Source organism: Cyprinodon tularosa, unplaced genomic scaffold, assembly GCF_016077235.1.
Source record: "Cyprinodon tularosa strain WSP-4 unplaced genomic scaffold, ASM1607723v1 ctg126, whole genome shotgun sequence".
Taxonomy (NCBI): Eukaryota; Metazoa; Chordata; class Actinopteri; order Cyprinodontiformes; family Cyprinodontidae; genus Cyprinodon; species Cyprinodon tularosa.
This window is the reverse complement of record NW_024038070.1, coordinates 408,500-429,736: the sequence shown is the minus strand read 5'-3', so window position 1 is coordinate 429,736 and position 21,237 is coordinate 408,500. Positions and strand designations below refer to the sequence as shown.

Genomic DNA, 21,237 nt, shown 5'->3' with positions numbered 1-21,237 from the left:
GGAACCCTGATGATCTTCTCTGCTGTTCTCACCACTCTACTCACTTTCTTCCAGTCTGAGGCGCTGCAGCCTCCACACCACACCACAAACGTTACTCTTGGCTTCGGTTTACTGTTTATAAATATTTATTTCACGTCATGTGCGCCATCCAATGCAGATCATTGGTGCCGTCCACATCTAGTGAAAAATTGTGTAATTGGATGAGTCATATAACGCAAACACTCATTGGTTAGCCAATGGAAATCATCAGAAGCAAGTGTTTTTAAATTGCTAAATAATCCTGCTAAATAAGAGACTTCAGCTGTCATATATATATATATATATATATATATATATATATATATATATATATATATATATATATATATATATATATATATATATATATATATATATATATATATATACCGGTATATATATATATATATATATATATATATATATATATATATATATATATATATATATATATATATATATATATATATATATATATATATATAATGAACATATAAATGAACATATATATGTAACAAGTAAATTTTTCGGCTTTGATCAATAAAGTCAATCGCTCAATCAATCAATTACATATTGGTTTATTATACCATAGATATTAAGTAAAGTAGATAAATCTATTGTGAGTATACTGTCATTTTTGTGTTGCCCTGCCCCAGCACCCCTTGCAACCCCAACTGTGATTAAGCGTGACAGAAAATGGATGGGGAAGGGAAAGGTAGATCAATAATCAAAAATAAAGAAACAGAATTATGGCAAAAATATGGGATGAAGATGAGAAAGGAAAAAGATTATATAGAGTTAAAAAAATCTGTAATTGTTAAAAATTATGGAGAAAGAAGCAGAAGGGAAGATATAATTTATACTAGATTAAGAAATGGACATACCTACTTGAATGAGTTTTTGTTTGTACTAGGGAAGATAAATAATGATATATGTGAGGGTTGTAAAAGAAAAGAAAATGTGGATCATGTTTTGATGGATTGCATTAAATATGCAACTGAAAGAGAGAGAGGATGAGGGAAGTAATCATGCAAAAAGGGAGAGAATTGAGTATTAAAGGAATTTTAGGGACAGATGGAGATAAGGAGGAAATTTGGTTATTAAGAAAGCATTGTTTTTATTTTTTACATAAAACAAACATAAAAAATAGAATATACAGTAGTAGGTGGAACCATAGAAATACGCACTCATGTACAGTAGGTGGCGGCATCTAAGTTGTTTGCAATCCGCCAATCTAACAAAGAAGAAGAAGAAGAAAATCGATCAAAAATCCATACCAGTAGGTGGCGGTAATGCGTCTGTAAATTGCATGCCAACCGCAATTAAACACCCCAGAGGAAAAAAAATGAACGAATGCATCCGGTTCAGACCCAGCTCTTTGTAGAGGAGCCAGAGCGGGCGGTGTTGCTAGCGTCTGCCATTTTGGTTAGAACTAGTTTGCGTTATTAACAGGCTGTTGTGGCACTCCGAAAGAGGGCAACTATATTCTAACAAAATGCTGTCTGCAGCCCAGTTACTCGATGAGTTAATGGGCCGAGACAGAAATCTGGCCCCTGATGAGAAGCGGTCTAATGTGCGATGGGACGATGAGTGTGTAAGTTAGCGTGGTAGCCACCGTTAGCTTCTGATATGTGAGGAGCTAACATGCTTTAAAGAGAGTGGTCATTTTATGCCATGGTATCTTAGATTAGGAAGTCACATTCTCTTCACTACCATCTAACTTTGCTTCGGGTTTAATAAAGATTAATAAGATAAAATAAAGAGGCCTTAGCGTTGCACGGTGCGCTATGTGCGCATGTAATGAGAATTAACCTGGATTAGCTAACAGTTAAGCTAGCAAACTAGCCTGTAGCTCACAATGAAATGTAGCAAAGGCAATTAAACGATTAAAACCTTTGTTTGGGTGCAATGTATTGGGGTTTTTCTGGTATTTAGTTATAAAATCAATTATTAATGTGTCAAAATGCGTGTTGCCTTTAATGTTACCCCACATGTTCACTTGCTCTAACCTCTGCTTCTTTATCAAACTTCATACAAGAGTTATCACAATTGTTTAACCAATGCTAAAAGATGCTAAAACTGTTAAGTCTTTTGTTACACGTAATGTTTTAAGTTATTTAGCCCAATTGCCATATTACTGGATAATAAGTTTTGCCAATAAAACCGCAAGGAAAAACTTTTTTACCAGGACCAGGCATTTTAAGATATCTTTATCGCAACAGTTTTGGTTACAAAGAACTTGTTAGATATTTGACTTATTTATTTATTTTTTTATCAAAGATGGCGATACTGTATCATATTTTGGGAATATTATTATTTTTTTGTATTTCATACAAAGTCCATTGTACAATGTTGCAGCTTGTAGCCTTATCAGCGTTCAAACAATTGGGGCAAAAATGGAAGATAATGATTACTTCTATCTACTGATGCTTTTGTTTCTTTACTATTTTGTCTTAATGAGGTAGACATAGGCTCATATTATCCTTTATATTTCTTGTTTTCTTTGATCAAGGTCGTAGGTTCAGGAAAACTGATATTTCTGTTTTTCCGTTTAGGTCTGTCGATACTATCTATGCGGCTTTTGTCCAGCTGAGCTTTTTACAAACACACGCTCTGATTTGGGTAAGGACCTGTTAAGCAATAATATTGTATTCAGTACTGTATCTAATGACTTTAGTTAAAACTTTGGCTTAATGACACATTTCTGTTTTGTTCCAGGACCTTGTGAAAAAATCCATGATGAAAATCTAAGAAAACTGTAGGTTCACCAAAATGTATAAGAAATTATTTTTTGTTTTTATTTTGGATGTCTTGACCCCGGTGAACTTCTCTGTCACAGATATGAGAAAAGCTCTCGGTTTATGAAGGAAGGCTATGAGCGAGACTTCCTGCGGTATCTACAGTCCCTCCTTGCAGAAGTAGAACGGCGGATTCGAAGAGGACATGCTCGTCTTGCACTTTCCCAAGCTCAACAAAATGCGGGGGTTTGTATATTTATTGTCCTTTTTTGGAAGATGGACTATTCATAACAAAAAAAACAAACAAAAAAAAACATTGGAAAACAAATGCACCATATGTCTGATGTGTTGTGTCCTCATTTTTTAGGGCCCAGGTCCATCTGGAAAGAATGAAGAGAAAGTTCAAGTTCTTACAGAGAAAATAGAAGACCTCGTTGTACAGGTTCGCAACTCATTTCTTGACAGAAATATGCAACCATATGTCTATATAGTTGCAGAGAATAATGTTTGGGAAACCAGGGGAAAAAAAACAAAACAAAAACTTCAAACTCTTCCGACTACTATAAACAAATGAAACCCATCTGATGCTTTCCATCTATGAATTCAGATTCATTTCATCACTAAATCTGAAAACGGTGGTTTCAATTAGGAGTTACTTTTTTTCATAATGTTTGAAATAGTGCTGTCAATCGATTAAATTTTTTAATCGCGATTAATCGCATCAATGCCTGAGTTAACTCGCGATTAATCGCATTTTAATCGCACATTTTTTTTCCTGATTGAAAATCATTTAAATACTCTGGATGACATACAAAAAAATACATACAGGCTAGGTTTGTGCCAATGTTCTTTTTTTAAAATGAAAACAGGTCACAGATACTGATTTATGCCATAGAAACATATGGCAAGAAGATGGGGAGGCATGTAGCAAAAAATAACAAATATGTAGCCAAAAAAAAGGCCCTGAAAACAGGCTGATGTAAAAGACAGTCTTTACAGTTAATACAGTCTTTTGAACAAAGACAAGCATTTTACCCTACTGCTATAAAATTTAGTAGAATTAACATTAGATGTTAATTAACCAAGGTAATAATGAACAATTTTCAATCAATACATCAAAATCAATAGACCAACATCACTAGATGAAGGTAGTCTATGCTCTCTAGAAAGTTACTTTTCAGCCTCTTAACAAAAATGAGAACACACACACACCCACTCACCCACTCACCCACACACAGACACACCCACCCACACACACACACACACACACGATACCGACAAGAGTGCCGTAGCAGATTCCATTTCACCTCAGTAATCTGTTTTCTCAGCGTATTTCAGGTTGCTACTAGTTACCAGACACTCAACTTGTTTGTTGGTGGTGGGGCTTAAAGAAAAGGCACTAGCGCCACCCAGTGTATGAGCGTCTTTTTTCCTTGAGGAGCTCCGCTCTGGAAGCCTATGAGAAATGCATAGACTGGGGGAAAATAGCCCCGCCTTCCCGCAGGCTGCAGCGGGATGCACTTGGAAAATTGTACCATAAAACCACATAGCGTTAATCTCGCGTTAAAAAAATTATCGCCGTTAAAATGGCCTCGCGTTAACGCGTTAATAACGCGATAATTTTGACAGCACTAGTTTGAAACATTTTGATACAATGTATTTATACATTTTGTATAATTTTATAATAAAGTTTTACAGAAACATTTGATCATTTATTTTATGTCAATTATGTATCCTCTTAAAATCCCCCTGATTGCCGGCGACAGTTTTTAAAGCTTTTACAACTAACAACTCAGAAAACATGAAAATTCCAACAGTAACATTTTTACCAATATAGACATGTTAGCTATCGTTAGAAAGCTTTGATGTTTCCATAGTTCAACCACCAAGTTCATTTTATGGATACACCGAGCACAATTAACACAGATATAGCAGCATGTCAAAATGTAAACATGATAAAAGAAGCCACAACAACATGGCTTTAAAGCATCCAGAAGTCATATTATAAATTAAATCCTCAATTTTTTCAACTCCGTTGGTACATAAGGGTCCATAAGATTAAAAGTAATCCAGAATATTCATAATGACAAACTTCCATGATGAGAAAACCAGCACATAACGTCTGTTTTTTGACATCAGAAAAGTTAGCTGGTCATAGCTAATGCTTTTAGCATCTTGCTAATAAGACTGACTTCCTGAAATGTTAGCCTGCAGTGTTTTTTTTTTTAACATCGTCTTCCTACCTACAAGACAAGTGTCCACATCTTTGTATGCCTCGATTTGATTTAGGGACAGCCGAGGAACAAGCTCCTTGTCTGTCAACCAGTGATGCACCGTGTAGTTATTTATCAAATGAAATGTTTTATCTGTATTTTTTATATAAAAAAATTATTAAAGTTATTTTATATAATTTCTTATCTTATCTTTTATATATATATATATATATATATATATATATATATACACATACAGAGACAGCAGTCAGTAAGCAGATTACAATGGGTCAGTGTTATTCTATGGGTCAATTGGCTCATTTGGCACAATCTAGCTAGAAGTTAAAGGCCCCACATCTCTGAAATTAATACCAAGAGGTCTGAAAACACAATGAGACAAGTCTATTCTCAAGCATTCTCTATTGCTGCTGTTAAAAAAGACCTATTATTTTCAGGAGAAAAAAAACAACTTTGAGTCTTGTTTGAACTGATGCAGTTTAAGCTGTGTTCTACTCGCACTATTTTCATTTATATTTCAGAAACTAGAAGGTGTTCACTTTCAAATGATGTATCACACATAGTTTGGGCTTACAGTTCCTCAGTTATTTGCTTTTCCAGTTGGGTATGCAAAATAGGCGAGGATTGCCCAAAATTAGGTGGGTTTTAAGAGGTTATAACATTATTTTGGCCTTACAGCCTAATGCTTTACTTGAGCGCTAATGTGAGTTAGCTGGTAACATTAATGTAAATTGGTAAATTTAAATCTAAAACTCTTGCGTTACTAATAATTCTTCTTTGCCTGCTACTCAACTTGGCCATGTACTTATCTGTCCTTAGATTGAGGAACTGGGTTCAGAAGGACGTGTTGAGGAGGCTCAGGGAATGATGAAGCTTGTGGAGCAGCTGAAAGAGGAGAGGGAGCTGTTAAGCTCCACCCCCTCGGTGAGTCACGTAACGCAGGCTAATCGGCCTACTGATGCCTCAAGATAGTAGGCACTGCTTGTGTAATACCGTTTGTTTTCGAACAGCAGTTTGTCCTACAATGTGCTCAAATACATCAATGTAACATTAACACATACTGTAGTTGGTTGACCAAAATCCAGTTTTTGATGAGTTGAATATTTTGTTTTCTTTAGACCATAGAGAGTTTTGCTGCTCAGGAGAAGCAGATGGAGGTGTGTGAGGTGTGTGGGGCCTTCCTCATCGTGGGTGACGCACAATCCCGAGTGGATGACCACTTAATGGGCAAACAGCATATGGGCTACGCTAAGATCAAATCTACCGTAGAGGAGCTAAAGGTAACAGATTAGATGATATTGAATTAAAGGAGAAGTTCGGTTTTTTACACTTTAAGCCCATTTTCTGTAGTGTCCAGGATGAAATCGAATGAAGGACACCAAAATTTTGACAATTGGTCCTGTCTCTGCTTTTTGGCTCATTTAGAATCAACCCCTGGCTGCTTTAGAATGGCTAGCATAGAGCATGTCCGATAATGTCCTTAAAACAACCTTAAACGTTCTTTTTTTAAAATATGCTACTCACCGTGTCGTCAGCGCTGTTCAATGACGTTCCAAAAAAAAGTTTCGTGAAGAAAAAACGTTCCTGTAGTGTTTTATTTAGCATTTTGTAATCCCATTGAGTTCTGTAGGAATAGTCAATATTCCGCCGCCACCGGAAACGGAAATGGGGCCTGTTTACACAGTTGTAGTCTTTTCGCTTCACTCTGTGTACTCCGACGTCGAGAATCAAGAATCCACCTTTCGTATTCCATTTTCAGAGTTTTTTAAAGTGTTTAACAGAGACGTTAGCACCTCGACGTCGGAGTACGCAGAGTGAAGCGAAAAGACTACAACTGTGTAAACAGGCCCCATTTCCGTTTCCGGTGGCAGGGGAATATTGACTATTCCTACAGAACTCAATGGGATTTACAAAATGCTAAATAAAACACTACAGGAACGTTTTTTCTTCACTAAACTTTTTTTGGAACGTCATTGAACAGCGCTGACGACACGGTGAGTAGCATATTTTAAAAAAAGAACGTTTAAGGTTGTTTTAAGGACATTATCGGACATGCTCTATGCTAGCCATTCTAAAGCAGCCAGGGGTTGATTCTAAATGAGCCAAAAAGCAGAGACAGGAGCAATTGTCAAAATTTTGGTGTCCTTCATTCGATTTCATCCTGGACACTACAGAAAATGGGCTTAAAGTGTAAAAAACCGAACTTCTCCTTTAACTGAGCATTGCTCATCTCTGATGTTTATAAGCGGTTAAATGTCGAGCTTTGTTCAGTTTGGATTTTTATTAAATTTTTTTCCTTTATTTCGGATCTTAGGAAAAACTCCGTCGCCGCTCTGAGGATCCTCAAGTTGAAAGCCCTGCTCTCAAACGGGACAGAGAAGAGCGAGAGCGCGAGAGGGAGGAGAGAGAGAAGAAGCGCAAAGAGGAGGAAGAGAAGGAGAAGGAACTGGAAAAGGAGAAGGAACGTGAGCGGGAGAGAGAGCGAGACAGAGAGCGGGAGCGTGAGAGGGAGCGGGACAGAGAACGAGAGCGGGACCGGGAGAGGAGGGCGAGGCGAAGCCACTCCAACAGCCGGCACTCCAGCCGGGCGTCTGAAAAGAAACGCAGCAGATCCCGTGACCGCCGGAGGTCAAGGAGCAGAGACCGGGATAGGGAACGCAAGCGCAGCAGGTATGCTATGCTACCTTTTTTTCCCCCTTTTAATAGCTTCAATACAACTAGATTGGAAATGAAAATAATCAGATTGGTAAAATGGTGCTTCCTTAATACAGGGAACTAAACATTATGAAATTATTTTTAAAATAAAACACCAAATCTTTCTTTTCTATCTCAATCAGCAGACTTAAAATTACGACAATTAGAATTTTCAGCAATTCTAAAGATAAAACAAATAACACTAGATGGCATTAAGGAGCAGTTATTTGATGTGTAAAAGGGAGGAAGTTATAAGGAGGCTTTCCTATAATGTTTGCTTTGATTTGTCACTTTTTGTTTGTCAGGAGCCGCGACAGAGAGAGGAGGCGCAGTCGTGAGCGCTCCGACAGAAAACGTCGCTCCCGAAGCCGCGACAGGAGGAGGTCTCGCAGCACAGAGCGAAAGTCTCACCGTCACCGCAGCCGAAGTCGCTCCCGCAGCAGGGACAGAGAAAGAGACAGGGACAAGGATAGAGAAAGAACCCGAGACAAAGGGAGGGAGAAAGACAAAGAACGGTCACCAAAAGAAAAAGGTAAGAGCTCGGTTCCTCACTCAGCTCCTTATTGGTCAGTGTCCAGCATGCTGCTGAAGCTGTCACATTTAGTAAAATCTGAGATCTTTGTTTTATTCACCTTTTAGACTAAAGAAATCCTTGTAAATATTTAAGTATTATTAAAAGCTTATGCTACGCTCACACCGCAAACAGCAAGAGTAGCAAAAACACTCGTGCTGCTTCATTTTTGCTGCTTGTACAAGTTTAGTTCTGATGCACGGCTGCGCAATGGAAAAGTGGGTCTGATGCTCGTTGGGGGGCGTTCTTTTTTTTTTTTTTTTTCCTGTAACAATGACAGTTATAAATGCTGTGATCAGTAGGTAAAGAGTAGTTTTAATGTTTTTTAGTGAGAAAATCCACCTGAAACCACTCAGACCCCCGCATACCTGCGGTGTGGTGTAACCATGAACACATGGTACATGAGGACCAGAGAATATTTCTTACTAAATATGACTTTTAAACACATTTTCAATATACATTAAACTTGATGAATGATGCATTTGTCACCGTCTGATGTTCTGGGTTTTATATAGTTTTTTTTATAGAGAAGATATTTCTAAAATGTTGCACTAGATGAGTTTTGCAAAATGATAGTACTCAGTTTTTACACGCTCCCTAAGCCTTTTATTCATTTCATTTTGTAGTAATATCATTATTATATCACTTTGTTTCATATAAGGAAATGTATGATGATATAAGTTTTGGTTTATGGTGGTGCATTAGTGTTGTTTAGATCAAAGCACATGGATATGTAATGTAAATTCTTTTATTGTCCCACAATGGTGAAATTCACTCTATGAATTTTTACCCTCCCCCCGGGTAGCAGTGTACGGTTAAGGGTTTTGCTCCGGAACCCAGAGTGGATGCTGTGGGGATATTAAAGTGGCCTAGTCAAATCCTGATTTAAACCTATAAGTAGACATTGTAACAAGACTATTTCCTGATCCTTGTGTCAGTTGTAACTCTAATCAGGTCATGGGAACTAAATATAAATGAATACCATATTTTACTAAGTTAATATCTTTAAAACTGATGAAGTGGAATCCATTTCCCCGTCCGTCTGCTTCATGATTATTAGGCCTCTCTCCTGGTATCCAAGAAACCAGCTCTTCTAAGTGAGCCATTTGCCCTTGTAATAGATGTTGGACTGATTAATGCATTAATATCTGTAATGTTTTGTCAGACCGTAAGGCGACAGAGGAGAAGAGCAGCTCTAAAAAAGAAAGCGATTCAGCCACCATTAAGGCTTCGTCAGAGCCGGAACCGATGCAGACCGAGGCTGCCGCCTCCTCCCCTCTGCTTAACGGCCAGCAAGAGCTCCTCCAATCTGAAGGTGACACTCAGTCCAATTAAAACTGATCTGATAGGACCTCAGATCAGGCTCAGGTAAGTGCGCCCTCCTCTTCACTCCCCCTGGCTCTCGCCCTACCCTCTCACACTCTGTCCCCTTTCCTTCAACCCTCCCACCTCCCTTCACCCTCCCTTTCTGTCCCTCCGTTTCCCACCCTGTTAATGTTCAGTTCAATGCCTATGATTTTTGTCAAATGTACTGTATGCAAATATCTTTATCCTGTTTTTGATTAGTGCATCGTAAGTATGCACTGAAGATGAAGGACTAGGCCCGATGAATGAGAAGAAAATAGAAAACATTCACACAAAGCCAAGAGGGAAAGACCAGTGTAGCCCTGAGCAAACATGCCCAGAGGTACCCCTCGTTTTGTATCAGTTTTTGATCCTTACAGATGTTTCATTTCACTCTGTGGAAGAATTTTCAGAACCAAAATTTCTTTAGCTGTATATACATGTTTTTTACTTTTATGAAATTATTTTCTTACTTTGAAACAGGAGAACGTAGTAATTGCTGTTTTTTTCTATCCAGGGATGTTAAGTTTTATCTTGGGAATTTGCCCAACACGTGTAAACACAAAGTTTTCTTACTAAAGGTGTTGGCGAAGATCAACTCATGGATTTATTCTCCAGCTTACTGTGCCTGATAATGCCATGCACTGTGTTTTTCTTTGGGGAGGGGGTTTTATAGCACCTGGGGAGGGGGTGGGGGAATACTAAGGACACTAACTGGAGGTGTAGGGTTTATCGGATGAATTGCAGCTGACTTCTATACCTCACACAGCGTTGGTGTTGTGAGCGAGACCACATGAGAAAAAGGGCAAATTAAAAATCTTGGATACTCTCTGACTGTCAAACTGTGCAGGTACTCACCCCAGGTACTCCTTTCTCTACCCACATCCATTTCTGAATGCTGTTGCCTGTCTGAAAAACAAGTAGTTACTTCTTTAGAACATGTATCCATTGTGTGTATATTTAAATGGTCTGCTTTGCTTCTGTATTTGGTGCCATGTCGGGGGAAAAAACTGTAATTTGAATGGATTATCTGAGATTATAGGCAGCTTTTATATCCTTTTACCATTGGTTGAAATTGTCACTGACATGTTTAGAATATTATTATTATTTTACAGTTCTGCTACATGTCAGACACATTTCCACTTTGGTGAAAGGAATATTATTGAGGTTTTTAATTAGTTTGGAAAAACTGCTAAATTTGTAGTTATACAGCAGGTAAAATATTTTAAAGTTGAATGAGAACGAATTTAGAATTTCCAAATACATTGGAACTCGAATGCTTATAATAGGTAAAATTATCATTTTTGTTTTCCTTACTGTTAAGGTTAATGATCTACATTTCCCCCTGTTAATAAATGGCTATATTTGACCAGCAGATAAAGTATTGCCTGCATAGCTGGCTGTCTTTGCTACGATGCTATGTTGTGGGACCCTTGCTAACATTGAATGTTGTGGCCGTTTTGCTCTGCAGGGGAAGCTGGAATATCTTGTGGAGGAAGAAGCAGAAGAGCGCACCCATCTTTACTCTGAACCTGACTACGCTGCTTAAAAACAAGGTGAACCACAAATGTGTAGGGATCGTTTAAAAACAAACAAAACATGTATATATCCAAACGAGGAGAGAAGGTTATTTGATTTTTGTTGCTCTGGAATTGGCTGGATAAAGGCAGTTGTGGTTCATCTGATAGAAACTTAGAAAAAAGTTCTCATTGGGCTTTTTTTCCTTCTGTTAATCTTTACACATCCCCTGTTTCTTGGCATCTAGTGAAAATACAATAAAAATCAGTGCTCGTGGTTTGTATTCATAATCAGGTTCTTCTCCTGCCTTTTTTTTTTTTTTTTTTAAGAGCTTAAATTAAAAGCGTTTGTATTATGTAAGGACCTTGGTAGGGAGTTTTATGTTTTCTCCTCCACTTAGAGCTCACATTTCATGCTCTTGTCCCATAAATGTAAAATATACTGATTTAATTTTGATCTGAAGCTTTTCATAATTTGAGATTTGTTTATTTTTTTTTGCCTTGCTTTTAATGTACATGTCATGATTAATTAAAAAGTAAAAAGTCTTGTTTTGTCTTGTGATGTTTTTTAGCTTCTTGTTAAAATGAAAATTAATAAAGGTTTTTATCATAGGGTTAAATAGGGAAGGCTAGTTCTGTTGTGGAGGTGAAAAAAAAAAAAAAAAGCCTTGCGGATGATCTTCATGAGACCGCAGCACTTCCCTTTCTCCAGCCAGAGGCATCTTTGGAGCTGATACTGCAAGAAGTCATTTTTGCCCACAGTTTTCTTATTTGAAGAACCTTAATGTTACTACAGCATTTCATGTTATTTGGGTTCAAAATGTAAGTCTAAATTGAGGTATATTATTCTAGTCCTGAAGGGGGTTTGGGTTAGACCCATTTTAGCTCCTTTAACAGATCATTTTCAGATCATTTATCACTTTTTTTTTTTTTTTTTTCCCTTTGGGTCTTGGAAGTTTCTAATATGTTTCTGCCATTGAATGTAGTCCTTTAGAATTTCCATAGGTCAAATTATTTGTAGATATTTGACATCACATGTTTACGGATTAGTAAAATTCAGGGCTTTCATTCTATGTTGTCTCATTTATCACTCTTCTAGATCATTAAAACTTAAGTCTTTTTTTTTTTTTGTCCATCAAAGTGTGGCTTTATTAAAGCACTTTTTTTTTCTTTTTGAATATGTTATCTGATTACAAAACTGGTGTTTGAGTGCCTTGTACTTGATTCAGCATTGATTCAATATGAGCCTGTTTGGAATACCTTATAAGAAATGGTTTCAATAAATAAAAATGGAGCCAATGATCAGCTGCAGGGTAATAAGAGAAGCTCTGAAATCACCATAGAGTCCTGGAACGAGAGGAAACCTCATTTGAGAAATGTCACTGGTGAAAGCTACCTCTATGGTGTATGGAGGACCAACTCTGCCATATTTAAAAATGAATACAGAAATAAACATACAACGACTTGCCACCAAAAATACAATAAACAAATGTAAGTATAAAATAAATTATACATTGAGACATAAATGTATAAACTCTTTAATTAGCTTCTTTATTTGCCTTTGTAATATTTACCTTATTTTTTGTTCTTTATAATCTTCAACTCTATTTTTTAATTATATTTTTAAGTATTTATGTGCATGTCATATTTTTGTCGGTTTTATTCTTTGTATTTTTTTAACCTAGTTATCTCTTCGCCGCTATTTATTTCTGCCTGCCCTTTTTACATTTCTGCCTCATTATGCAAATGAGGAGGGGGGGTGTCCTAGAGAGTCGACTTCTGCCCATTGGTTGGCGGTCCATCTTAACTCAGAACTCAGAGTACTAAGTTAAATGTTCTCTTTTCTGTTGCCGTTGTTCAATAAAAGTAGGTTTTAATATTATTTCAGGCGAGAATATTACACTTTTAAGCATCACCATATGGCCCATTCACAGATTTAATGCGTAATTTAAAAGAAAATGTTCCGAACTTGAGATGACGGCGGCAACCAGCGGAGCTCCGAAGCTAACGACAGCCAGGTCTAACGGCAGCCCGTCTGCAGCGGCCCTCTCTCGGCATAGCCCTGTGTGAAGGACCGCTGGCTATGATGCCGATTTTTTTGTTGTATTTGGCAAAGTTTGTCAACACAAGTCCCTACTCGCGTTCTAATGACTTCAGACTGTCCTCTCCTGTAGATTCGACCGATGCAGTAAAATGCTAACCAAGTAATAAGCAGAATTTGACTCTCTAGGATACACCCCCTCCTCATTTGCATAATGAGGCAGAAATGCATACAGAAATGTAAAAGGGGGCATGCAGAAATAAATAGCCGTGAAGAAATAACGGCTAAAAAAATACAAAGGAAGAATAAAACAGACAAAAATATTATAACATGTGCATAAACAAATAATAAATATAAATAATTAAAAAATAAAGTTGAAGATTATAAAGGACAAAAAAATAACGTAAATATTACAAAGGCAAATAAATAAAGAAGCTAATTAATAGAGTTATATACATTTATGTCTCACTGTATAATTTAATTTCTACTTACATTTTTTTGTTTATTGTAAATAAGCATACAATTAATTGGTGGCAATTAATTGTATGCTTATTTATTTTTTGAGCATTTATTTATTTCTGTATTTATTTTTAAATATGGCAGAGTTGGTCCTCCATAATGGTGGTGGTTGGGGACAAACTGCTGGTATTTAAAAGATATCCAAACTTGCCAAAGAGCACTTGGCCTTCCTAGAGTTTAGAGGTAGTTTTGAATCAAAGTATTGTGCATTTCTCTCTTTAGGATTCAAAGCTACCTTCACATGGGAAAGAAGTACATCCTATGCAGTGATAAAAGTAAAAAAAAAATTAAGGCAACTTCTACCCACAAACACTGCTTTTAAGTGGCAAAATGCCACAAACCAATGTCTTAAGGTATTATGCTGATGTAAATGCTTTTATAAAAGTGTTGGAATTTTGACACCAACTAGGTTCCATTTATCAAGTTAAATACATTAAGTCTAAAGGAGGCCATATTGCCTTATGAGGAAATTTCTTTTTGATATACTTTCCTACAGATTCCAGACATCAATTAATTCTTCAAACTCTATAATTAACTTATTTTGCCATATTATTAGTAGGAAATGTGCATACATATCCAAACTTATGCCAATGTATTTGAAAGTTTTTAAGAGCTGCAATGATTTTGCTTTTTATAAATAAATTTAAGATGACTTTTATGCCAACCTGACAGCAGATGGCGCCATGTATCAATTGTTTATTTGGGGGGGACAGGTTTCTCACTAACCAGCAGTGGCAGCAGCCTCACTGCAGTGTAGAGATAGGAGGTGATGGTGTATGTGTTGCTTTTTTGTTTCTTGCATGTTGACACTGGAGCTGAGAGAAAAAAAAAAAAAAACCTTTGAGGGTAACAACTCCTTTCAAGTGAGTCACACTCAGGCATCATTAATGTCCCATTCTACAACACCCAGTCTGCACATGTCATTAGCAAAGCAGTTTTTCCCCAGGGTTAGAGTTGCAGTTACTGAGAGAAAAAAGAGGCTGGAAACAATAGGGAGGCAGGAGAAAAGAAAATGTGATAGCACAGGAAACTAAGAGCATTGAAAGGGAGTTTAATGGGTTGCTAAAAAAAAAAAAAAACGCGTATGCCTTTATTAGTTATGCTGTCTTACACAACACAGACATGCATGGACTATGAAGCAAAGTTTAAGAGACATGGCAGCATAGAGGTTATTCAGGAGAGCATGCAATTCATCAGGGCGGTTAGGACACTAGGATTAATAATCAAAACTCAGTTTATGTCAAATGTCACTCAGGTTGGGACGAGGCAGAATCATTTCCTTCCCAACCTGCCTGTCATTTGGGCTAAACTGCCTTAAAACATACCAATATATTTTTTCCCCCCTTCTCAGTAGCAAAATCAGACATCACGTTCTTTCTAATTTGTTTCACATTATTCACAAGTTAATACAAGCTAAGCTAAGAAAGGTTTTAATCACCATGATGACAGATGTCAAAGGAAACATTAAAGAAAGCGCAGAGCAGAAAATGGGTTTGTCCTTCAGAGTGCTTTACAGCAGATTAAAACATCTGGGCTTCATGACAGAGTGATTCATCCTTAGGTAATTCATGTGTAACAAGCAGCTCATATGCAAGAGTTATTTTTATTTTCAGAATGTATCATACTTTATTGTTTTGACTATCACTATTTTCAATCACATCCATCTCTGGGATAAAGTCTTTGAGCCTTAATAAAGCATGGTGGTGGAGGCATTATGCATTAGGGGCCTTTGTTCATAGGAAGAGAATTTAAAATGAAAGGTGCTAAATACGTATGATATTTACAATCAGAAAAACACATAGTGTAATTATATATATATACAAATGTAAAGACCAGACCAACATCTATTATAGTTATTATATGGCTGGAAATATAGTTTAGAAACACACACATTTTTCATTAGGTGTTGAAATCTTTTCAATGTTCTGAAAAGGGGAATGAGTTAAAAAAAAAAAAAAAAAAGCCAATGGGTTGAAACAGTGTTAATGTAAAGAGAGAGCTGCGTCTGTTGTGTGTCTTTTTCTTCCACAGTCATTATACAAGTAGCAGCATATAATGTAGAAGTACCTTAGGTTTACACAACTGGGAGACACTCATAGTTCAAATGTAAACATCAAAGCAATCCTCACCTGGTTTTATGTTTGTTATTCCTAAATACTGTCAAGTGTCAACAGTTGATCATCTTTTCATCTCTTTTTTATTGGTGTGTGAAACAAACCAAAGCCGTTTATTTAACGGATTTTTCATAACGTAGAAGCAATGTAAAGCTTGAGGCTTTGAGGAAAATACTGTTTTTCACTTTTATTATTATATAACCTTCCTGAAGTTAAGGCTGGTTTTACTTTGATCTGTTTTCCCCCTTATACACGCTTAACCTGTTTGTTTTGAAATTAAACTCTTAAGAACGCAATCAAGGTTAATATCACAACATTAATTTCATTTTTTTTTTTTTTGTAAAACTATTGTTTGCTGGTTACTAGTGTAAAGGAAATCTTCTCAATGATTCAACAAAGAGCATAAAATGAACCTTTTTATTGGCAGCAACTCAGTTCCAACGCTGAAATAAACTGCCTACCTACTGACTTTAGATCAAATACTAGGGTCTTTAAGGGAAAACCTCATAAATGTGTCTAATAAGCCATAAATTCCCTAAATTATTTTCTTTCTTTTTTTTTTACTGCTATGATATGAATAATAAAGAGCTTAACCTTTAATTTAAGCATGTAAGATTGGGTAAAAAACATGCATAACCTTTTTTAAGGGAAATAAATGGACATTCAGTTGCTTCATAGTCAGAGACTCGCTAACAGTAAGTGGACAACCTGCATTAATGTTTGCACTTCACACCACCTAGTTTGTTCTCTCAGCAGATGGTTTGACCTCAAGATGGAAGCCAGAATTACTGACTGTCTTTCTGTTATCTCCCTGTTGCCCTTTTACTCCTGTTTCAGGACCATGGAAAGCTGACCTGAGTCAGGAATTAGCCAGCTCTGTGTTCAGTCTTTCAAATTGAGTTTTAAATACACTCACCGGCCACTTTATTAGGTACCCCATGCTAGTAACGGGTCGGACCCCCTTTTGCCTTCAGAACTGCCTCAATTCTTCGTGGCATAGATTCAACAAGGTGCTGGAAGCATTCCTCAGGGAGTTTGGTCCATATTGACATGATGGCATCACACAGTTGCCGCAGATTTGTCGGCTGCACATCCATGATGCGAATCTCCCGTTCCACCACATCCCAAAGATGCTCTATTGGATTGAGATCTGGTGACTGTGGAGGCCATTTAAGTACAGTGAACTCATTGTCATGTTCACGAAACCAGTCTGAGATGATTCCAGCTTTATGACATGGCGCATTATCCTGCTGAAAGTAGCCATCAGAAGTTGGGTATATTGTGGTCATAAAGGGATGGACATGGTCAGCAACAATACTCAGGTAGGCTGTGGCGTTGCAACAATGCTCAATTGGTACCAAGGGGCCCAAAGAGTGCCAAGAAAATATTCCCCATATCATCACACCACCACCACCAGCCTGAACCGTTGATACAAGGCAGGATGGATCCATGCTTTCATGTTGTAGACGCCAAATTCTGACCCTACCATCCGAATGTGGCAGCAGAAATTGAGACTCATCAGACCAGGCAACATTTTTCCAATCTTCTATTGTCCAATTTCGATGAGCTTGTGCAAATTGTAGCCTCAGTTTCCTGTTCTTAGCTGAAAGGAGTGGCACCCGGTGTGGTCTTCTGCTGCTGTAGCCCATCTGCCTCAAAGTTTGACGTACTGTGAGTTCAGAGATGCTCTTCTGCCCACCTTGGTTGTAACGGGTGGTTATTTGAGTCACTGTTGCCCTTCTATCAGCTTGAACCAGTCTGGCCATTCTCCTCTGACCTCTGGCATCAACAAGGCATTTCCGCCCACAGAACTGCCGCTCACTGGATGTTTTTTCTTTTTCGGACCATTCTCTGTAAACCCTAGAGATGGTTGTGCGTGAAAATCCCAGTAGATCAGCAGTTTCTGAAATACTCAGACCAGCCCTTCTGGCACCAACAATCATGCCACGTTCAAAGTCACTCAAATCACCTTTCTTCCCCATACTGATGCTCGGTTTGAACTGCAGGAGATTGTCTTGACCATGTCTACATGCCTAAATGCACTGAGTTGCCGCCATGTGATTGGCTGCTTAGAAATTAAGTGTTAACGAGCAGTTGGATGGGTGTACCTAATAAAGTGGCTGGTGAGTGTATATTCCTGTGTTGCGTGTGAGTGAACAGAAATGTATTCTCTGTGCTCACATAATGATTTCTGCAGAGAATAGCTGTTTATTATTTTCTTAGCAGGATCACCATGAATTGGAACATGCTGTAGGGTTCAGTCAAACATTTTTATATACATTACATTTCAGAAGGAAGAAAATAAAGCCAGGGGCGGAAGGAGTATCATAAAAGCTTTTAGGTTGAGACTGTTTATGGGCAAACTGCGGTATGTGCTATGGGGATGGAATCAGTTTCAGCTCCCCATAAAGAGCCCATAAAAGGCACATTTACAGACATATCTTTAGATAGGGAGACATATCCAAGCATTTCCACCATTTAACTCTATCCCAGTTTGCAAAATTGATCTTGGCTAATGAAGGAAAGAAGGAACTGCAGCCATGTAAACAATCAACAAAATTTGATTTTATAGAAATGTTTAAGAATTTAGAATCCCATAAAAGAGACAACATAAGCCACACCCTGTTGAAAAGTAAAAAAAATTAAAAGTAGATGAGTACTTAGATAGCTATTAAGATTTAGATATATTTTTAATGAATGAATTAGAGGTTTTTCTTAAAAGGTTCAATTCAAGCATTAAGATCACCTTTCCGGTATTTTTCTTTGTTCCCACAGTAATGAGAACAGGCCTATTAGGAAAATGTACATTACAGAAACCACTTTTTACTCTTAACCAAAATGTAAATAACATTTCATTAGCTGACAATCACTACTCAAAACTATTAAAAGTTATTTGGTCTATTGCTCTAATTAGTTTTCGGGATTTTGTCTTTTGACATTATGTGAGATATTTTGAAGCTCGTTGTCGCATAAGTATTGTTTGTTTACTTTTCCTAGAAAAGGTCTTATTTTCCTGTTAACTTTTTTGTGTAAAAAGGTTTTATTTCATTATCGTCGATATTATACTTTGATAACAAAAAAACACTTTCTTATTTTATCTTGCAAAAAAGAATTATCTGACCTCTTATATAACAACAATATAAGTGGAGATGAAGCTGTGAAACATTTAATTAAAAATCATTATCAGTCTTAATTAGCAGACTGTGGACTATAAAAGAAGGACCAACGTACTTGAAATGTTGGCCTTCATGCATTTGCAATGGCTCCCTCCAAAAAAAAGTATACCTTCATCAACAATGTTGCACTCACACACACAAGGAAATATTTATATGATAATGCACTCCTAGTTGAGATTCTCGCTTGTAATAAAGAAAGCTCTAGTACGATCAAGATGCATTTCATGCACAGTGATGTTTTGAACAATTTCAAGCAGGGACTGAAATGAGACGCCAGTGTAAAGGTGATAGGCTTAGTCATCTAATGTTTTTTTTCCTAATAAATTTTACTTCCACTGCTTTGTCCTTAGAGGAAATTGTTAGAGCAACCTAAAACAGCAAAAGTCTAATGTTGTCCATGCAAGGGAGCCTATTTGATTCATTCATCCCAAAAACATTGACATCCATCAGCTCTCAATCAAATTTGGTGTCAAAATATTCTTCAAAAACAACCATTTAATATGGATGTGCGTATTTTCCCAAATGATAGAGTTCATTCTCCTATAGCACAAGTGATATAAAAATTCTAACTCTGAAAGCTGATATAGGTTCAAGAAACTCTGCAGTAGAGGTCTTCAGTTTTTTCTAGGCCCCCAATCTGATGGTGAGGTTAAATATATAAAAAATATATTATGAAATTTTATTTCTGATTCTGATTCCTGGTGGATGTGACTGGTATTGTGAATGAAACGGTGCCCACCTTGAAAGAGCTTCTGTGTGTCGCTGAATGTGTGCATTGATGACTGAAAGATATCTGCTGTCTCCATTTATCTGTTTAATACAGTGTTTTGAATTCATGTTAATGTGTATTTAAAGACTTCAATTAGTGGAAAAAAATATAAAAAAAGTCTAATCAACCAAAACTTTTGCAACCCCCTTGTAGTACCCCCGTGGACCCCCCTGGGGTCAAGGACGCCCTGTTTATGACCTCTGCTTTACAGTCTTGATTTAAAATCTATAAAGAAGAAGTTGCAACACATAATCCATCCATTTTCTCCTAATCCCAAGTGGGGTCGCAAGGGGTGCTGGTGCCTATGGGCAAGAGGCAGGGTATACCCTGGTGTATCGCAGTCCATCACAGAGACAGACAACCATTCACGCACACACATACATAAACATTTCTGGCGGTGGGACAGCTCCATGAGCCTAGGGGCTCACAGAACCGTCCCTGGCGAAGCTATCCCCTCAGGCGAGGGGAGCTTGACGCCAGAACCGAGAGCCGGCTCGGGGCTCGCCTTCCCGCCTTACCGGGTAAGTGAAAAAACAATAAGAGTAGTGGTATTTAACCAGCGGCCGAGGCCTCCCACTTATTCTACACCTCTCATGTCTCTTCACGGTGCCAGACTAGAGTCAAGCTCAACAGGGTCATCTTTCCCCGCTTATTCTGCCAAGCCTGTTCCCTTGGCTGTGGTTTTGCTGGACTGGGGTTAGGGACAGTGGGAAGGCAGTGGCAGGTCAAGACCCGCTTTCCGTATTATAGTGTACGTCAGGTGGCCATCGGAATGCTACGAATGATTTATTGTAATCATCACGAGACCCCACTGACCCCTGCAATTCCAGGTCCACCGCAGCCCGGGGGATGCATGCAACCCTTACTCGTCTGACTTAAGCAGAAAGTCCCGCAGCACATCCAATGAGTACAACAGGGCTCTCTGGCTCACCAGGCGAGCAAACGTCCTTCTCCGGCCAACAGGTACTCCCAACTCTGTCAACACTGCGTTGTTGCATGCCGGCCACTTTCCCCTTGCCCCGATTGGGAAACCCATCGGGGCACACACAACGCCCTCCAACCTTCTGTGCAATCTGGGCTGCCACTGGTTGGTAGTCAGCCACTTTTTCCGATGCAGCTGGAGTCAGAGTGTCGCCATCTAACTCATAACGAAAAGTCACATCGAGAACAAGAACCGTATCGCCCTTCTTGCAGACTAAGTCGGGGATTCTGAGGCCGCCCTCAGCGTCTTCCACTCGGAACTCCCTAGCTGCCGTCCAGCCGAACCGCTCTGCCTCTGTGGCTAGAAGATCGCACACCTTGTTGTGCCTTCTAATCCTGCTCTGCTGTACGTAGGCACACTGCCCCAAGATATGCAAACACGATTCCAACCTGGCCTGGCAGCACCTGCAGGCTGCCCCTGACTTGTCCTGTCCCTGCACCAGGAACTCCCTGGTGGGGTACACCCTCGCCCTCAGTGACAGTCCCGCAATCCAATGTCTTTGCCTAAACCCGACAGCTCCGGG

The 21,237-nt window shown here is 38.2% G+C and overlaps 1 protein-coding gene across 1 annotated transcript; it reads left to right on the top strand.

The window, feature by feature from the left end:
* The first annotated feature begins 1,513 nt into the window (after positions 1-1,513).
* Positions 1,514-11,649, top strand: luc7l3 (LUC7-like 3 pre-mRNA splicing factor). Its single transcript, XM_038276620.1, has 11 exons — positions 1,514-1,612; positions 2,574-2,640; positions 2,737-2,776; positions 2,858-3,002; positions 3,124-3,198; positions 5,807-5,911; positions 6,106-6,267; positions 7,302-7,657; positions 7,987-8,213; positions 9,418-9,620; positions 11,068-11,649. The coding sequence occupies exons 1-10, from the start codon at positions 1,514-1,516 to the stop codon at positions 9,585-9,587; spliced, it is 1,446 nt and encodes a 481-aa protein (XP_038132548.1). The 3' UTR covers positions 9,588-9,620; positions 11,068-11,649.
* Positions 11,650-21,237: the final 9,588 nt, after the last annotated feature.

Excerpts from the sequence above, each read along its gene's own strand:
- luc7l3 (XM_038276620.1), top strand. The coding sequence starts at position 1,514 with ATGCTGTCTGCAGCCCAGTTACTCGATGAGTTAATGGGCCGAGACAGA. Across the intron at positions 6,268-7,301 it reads CTACCGTAGAGGAGCTAAAG|GAAAAACTCCGTCGCCGCTC; the intron begins GTAACAGATTAG and ends TTCGGATCTTAG. Across the intron at positions 8,214-9,417 it reads ACGGTCACCAAAAGAAAAAG|ACCGTAAGGCGACAGAGGAG; the intron begins GTAAGAGCTCGG and ends ATGTTTTGTCAG.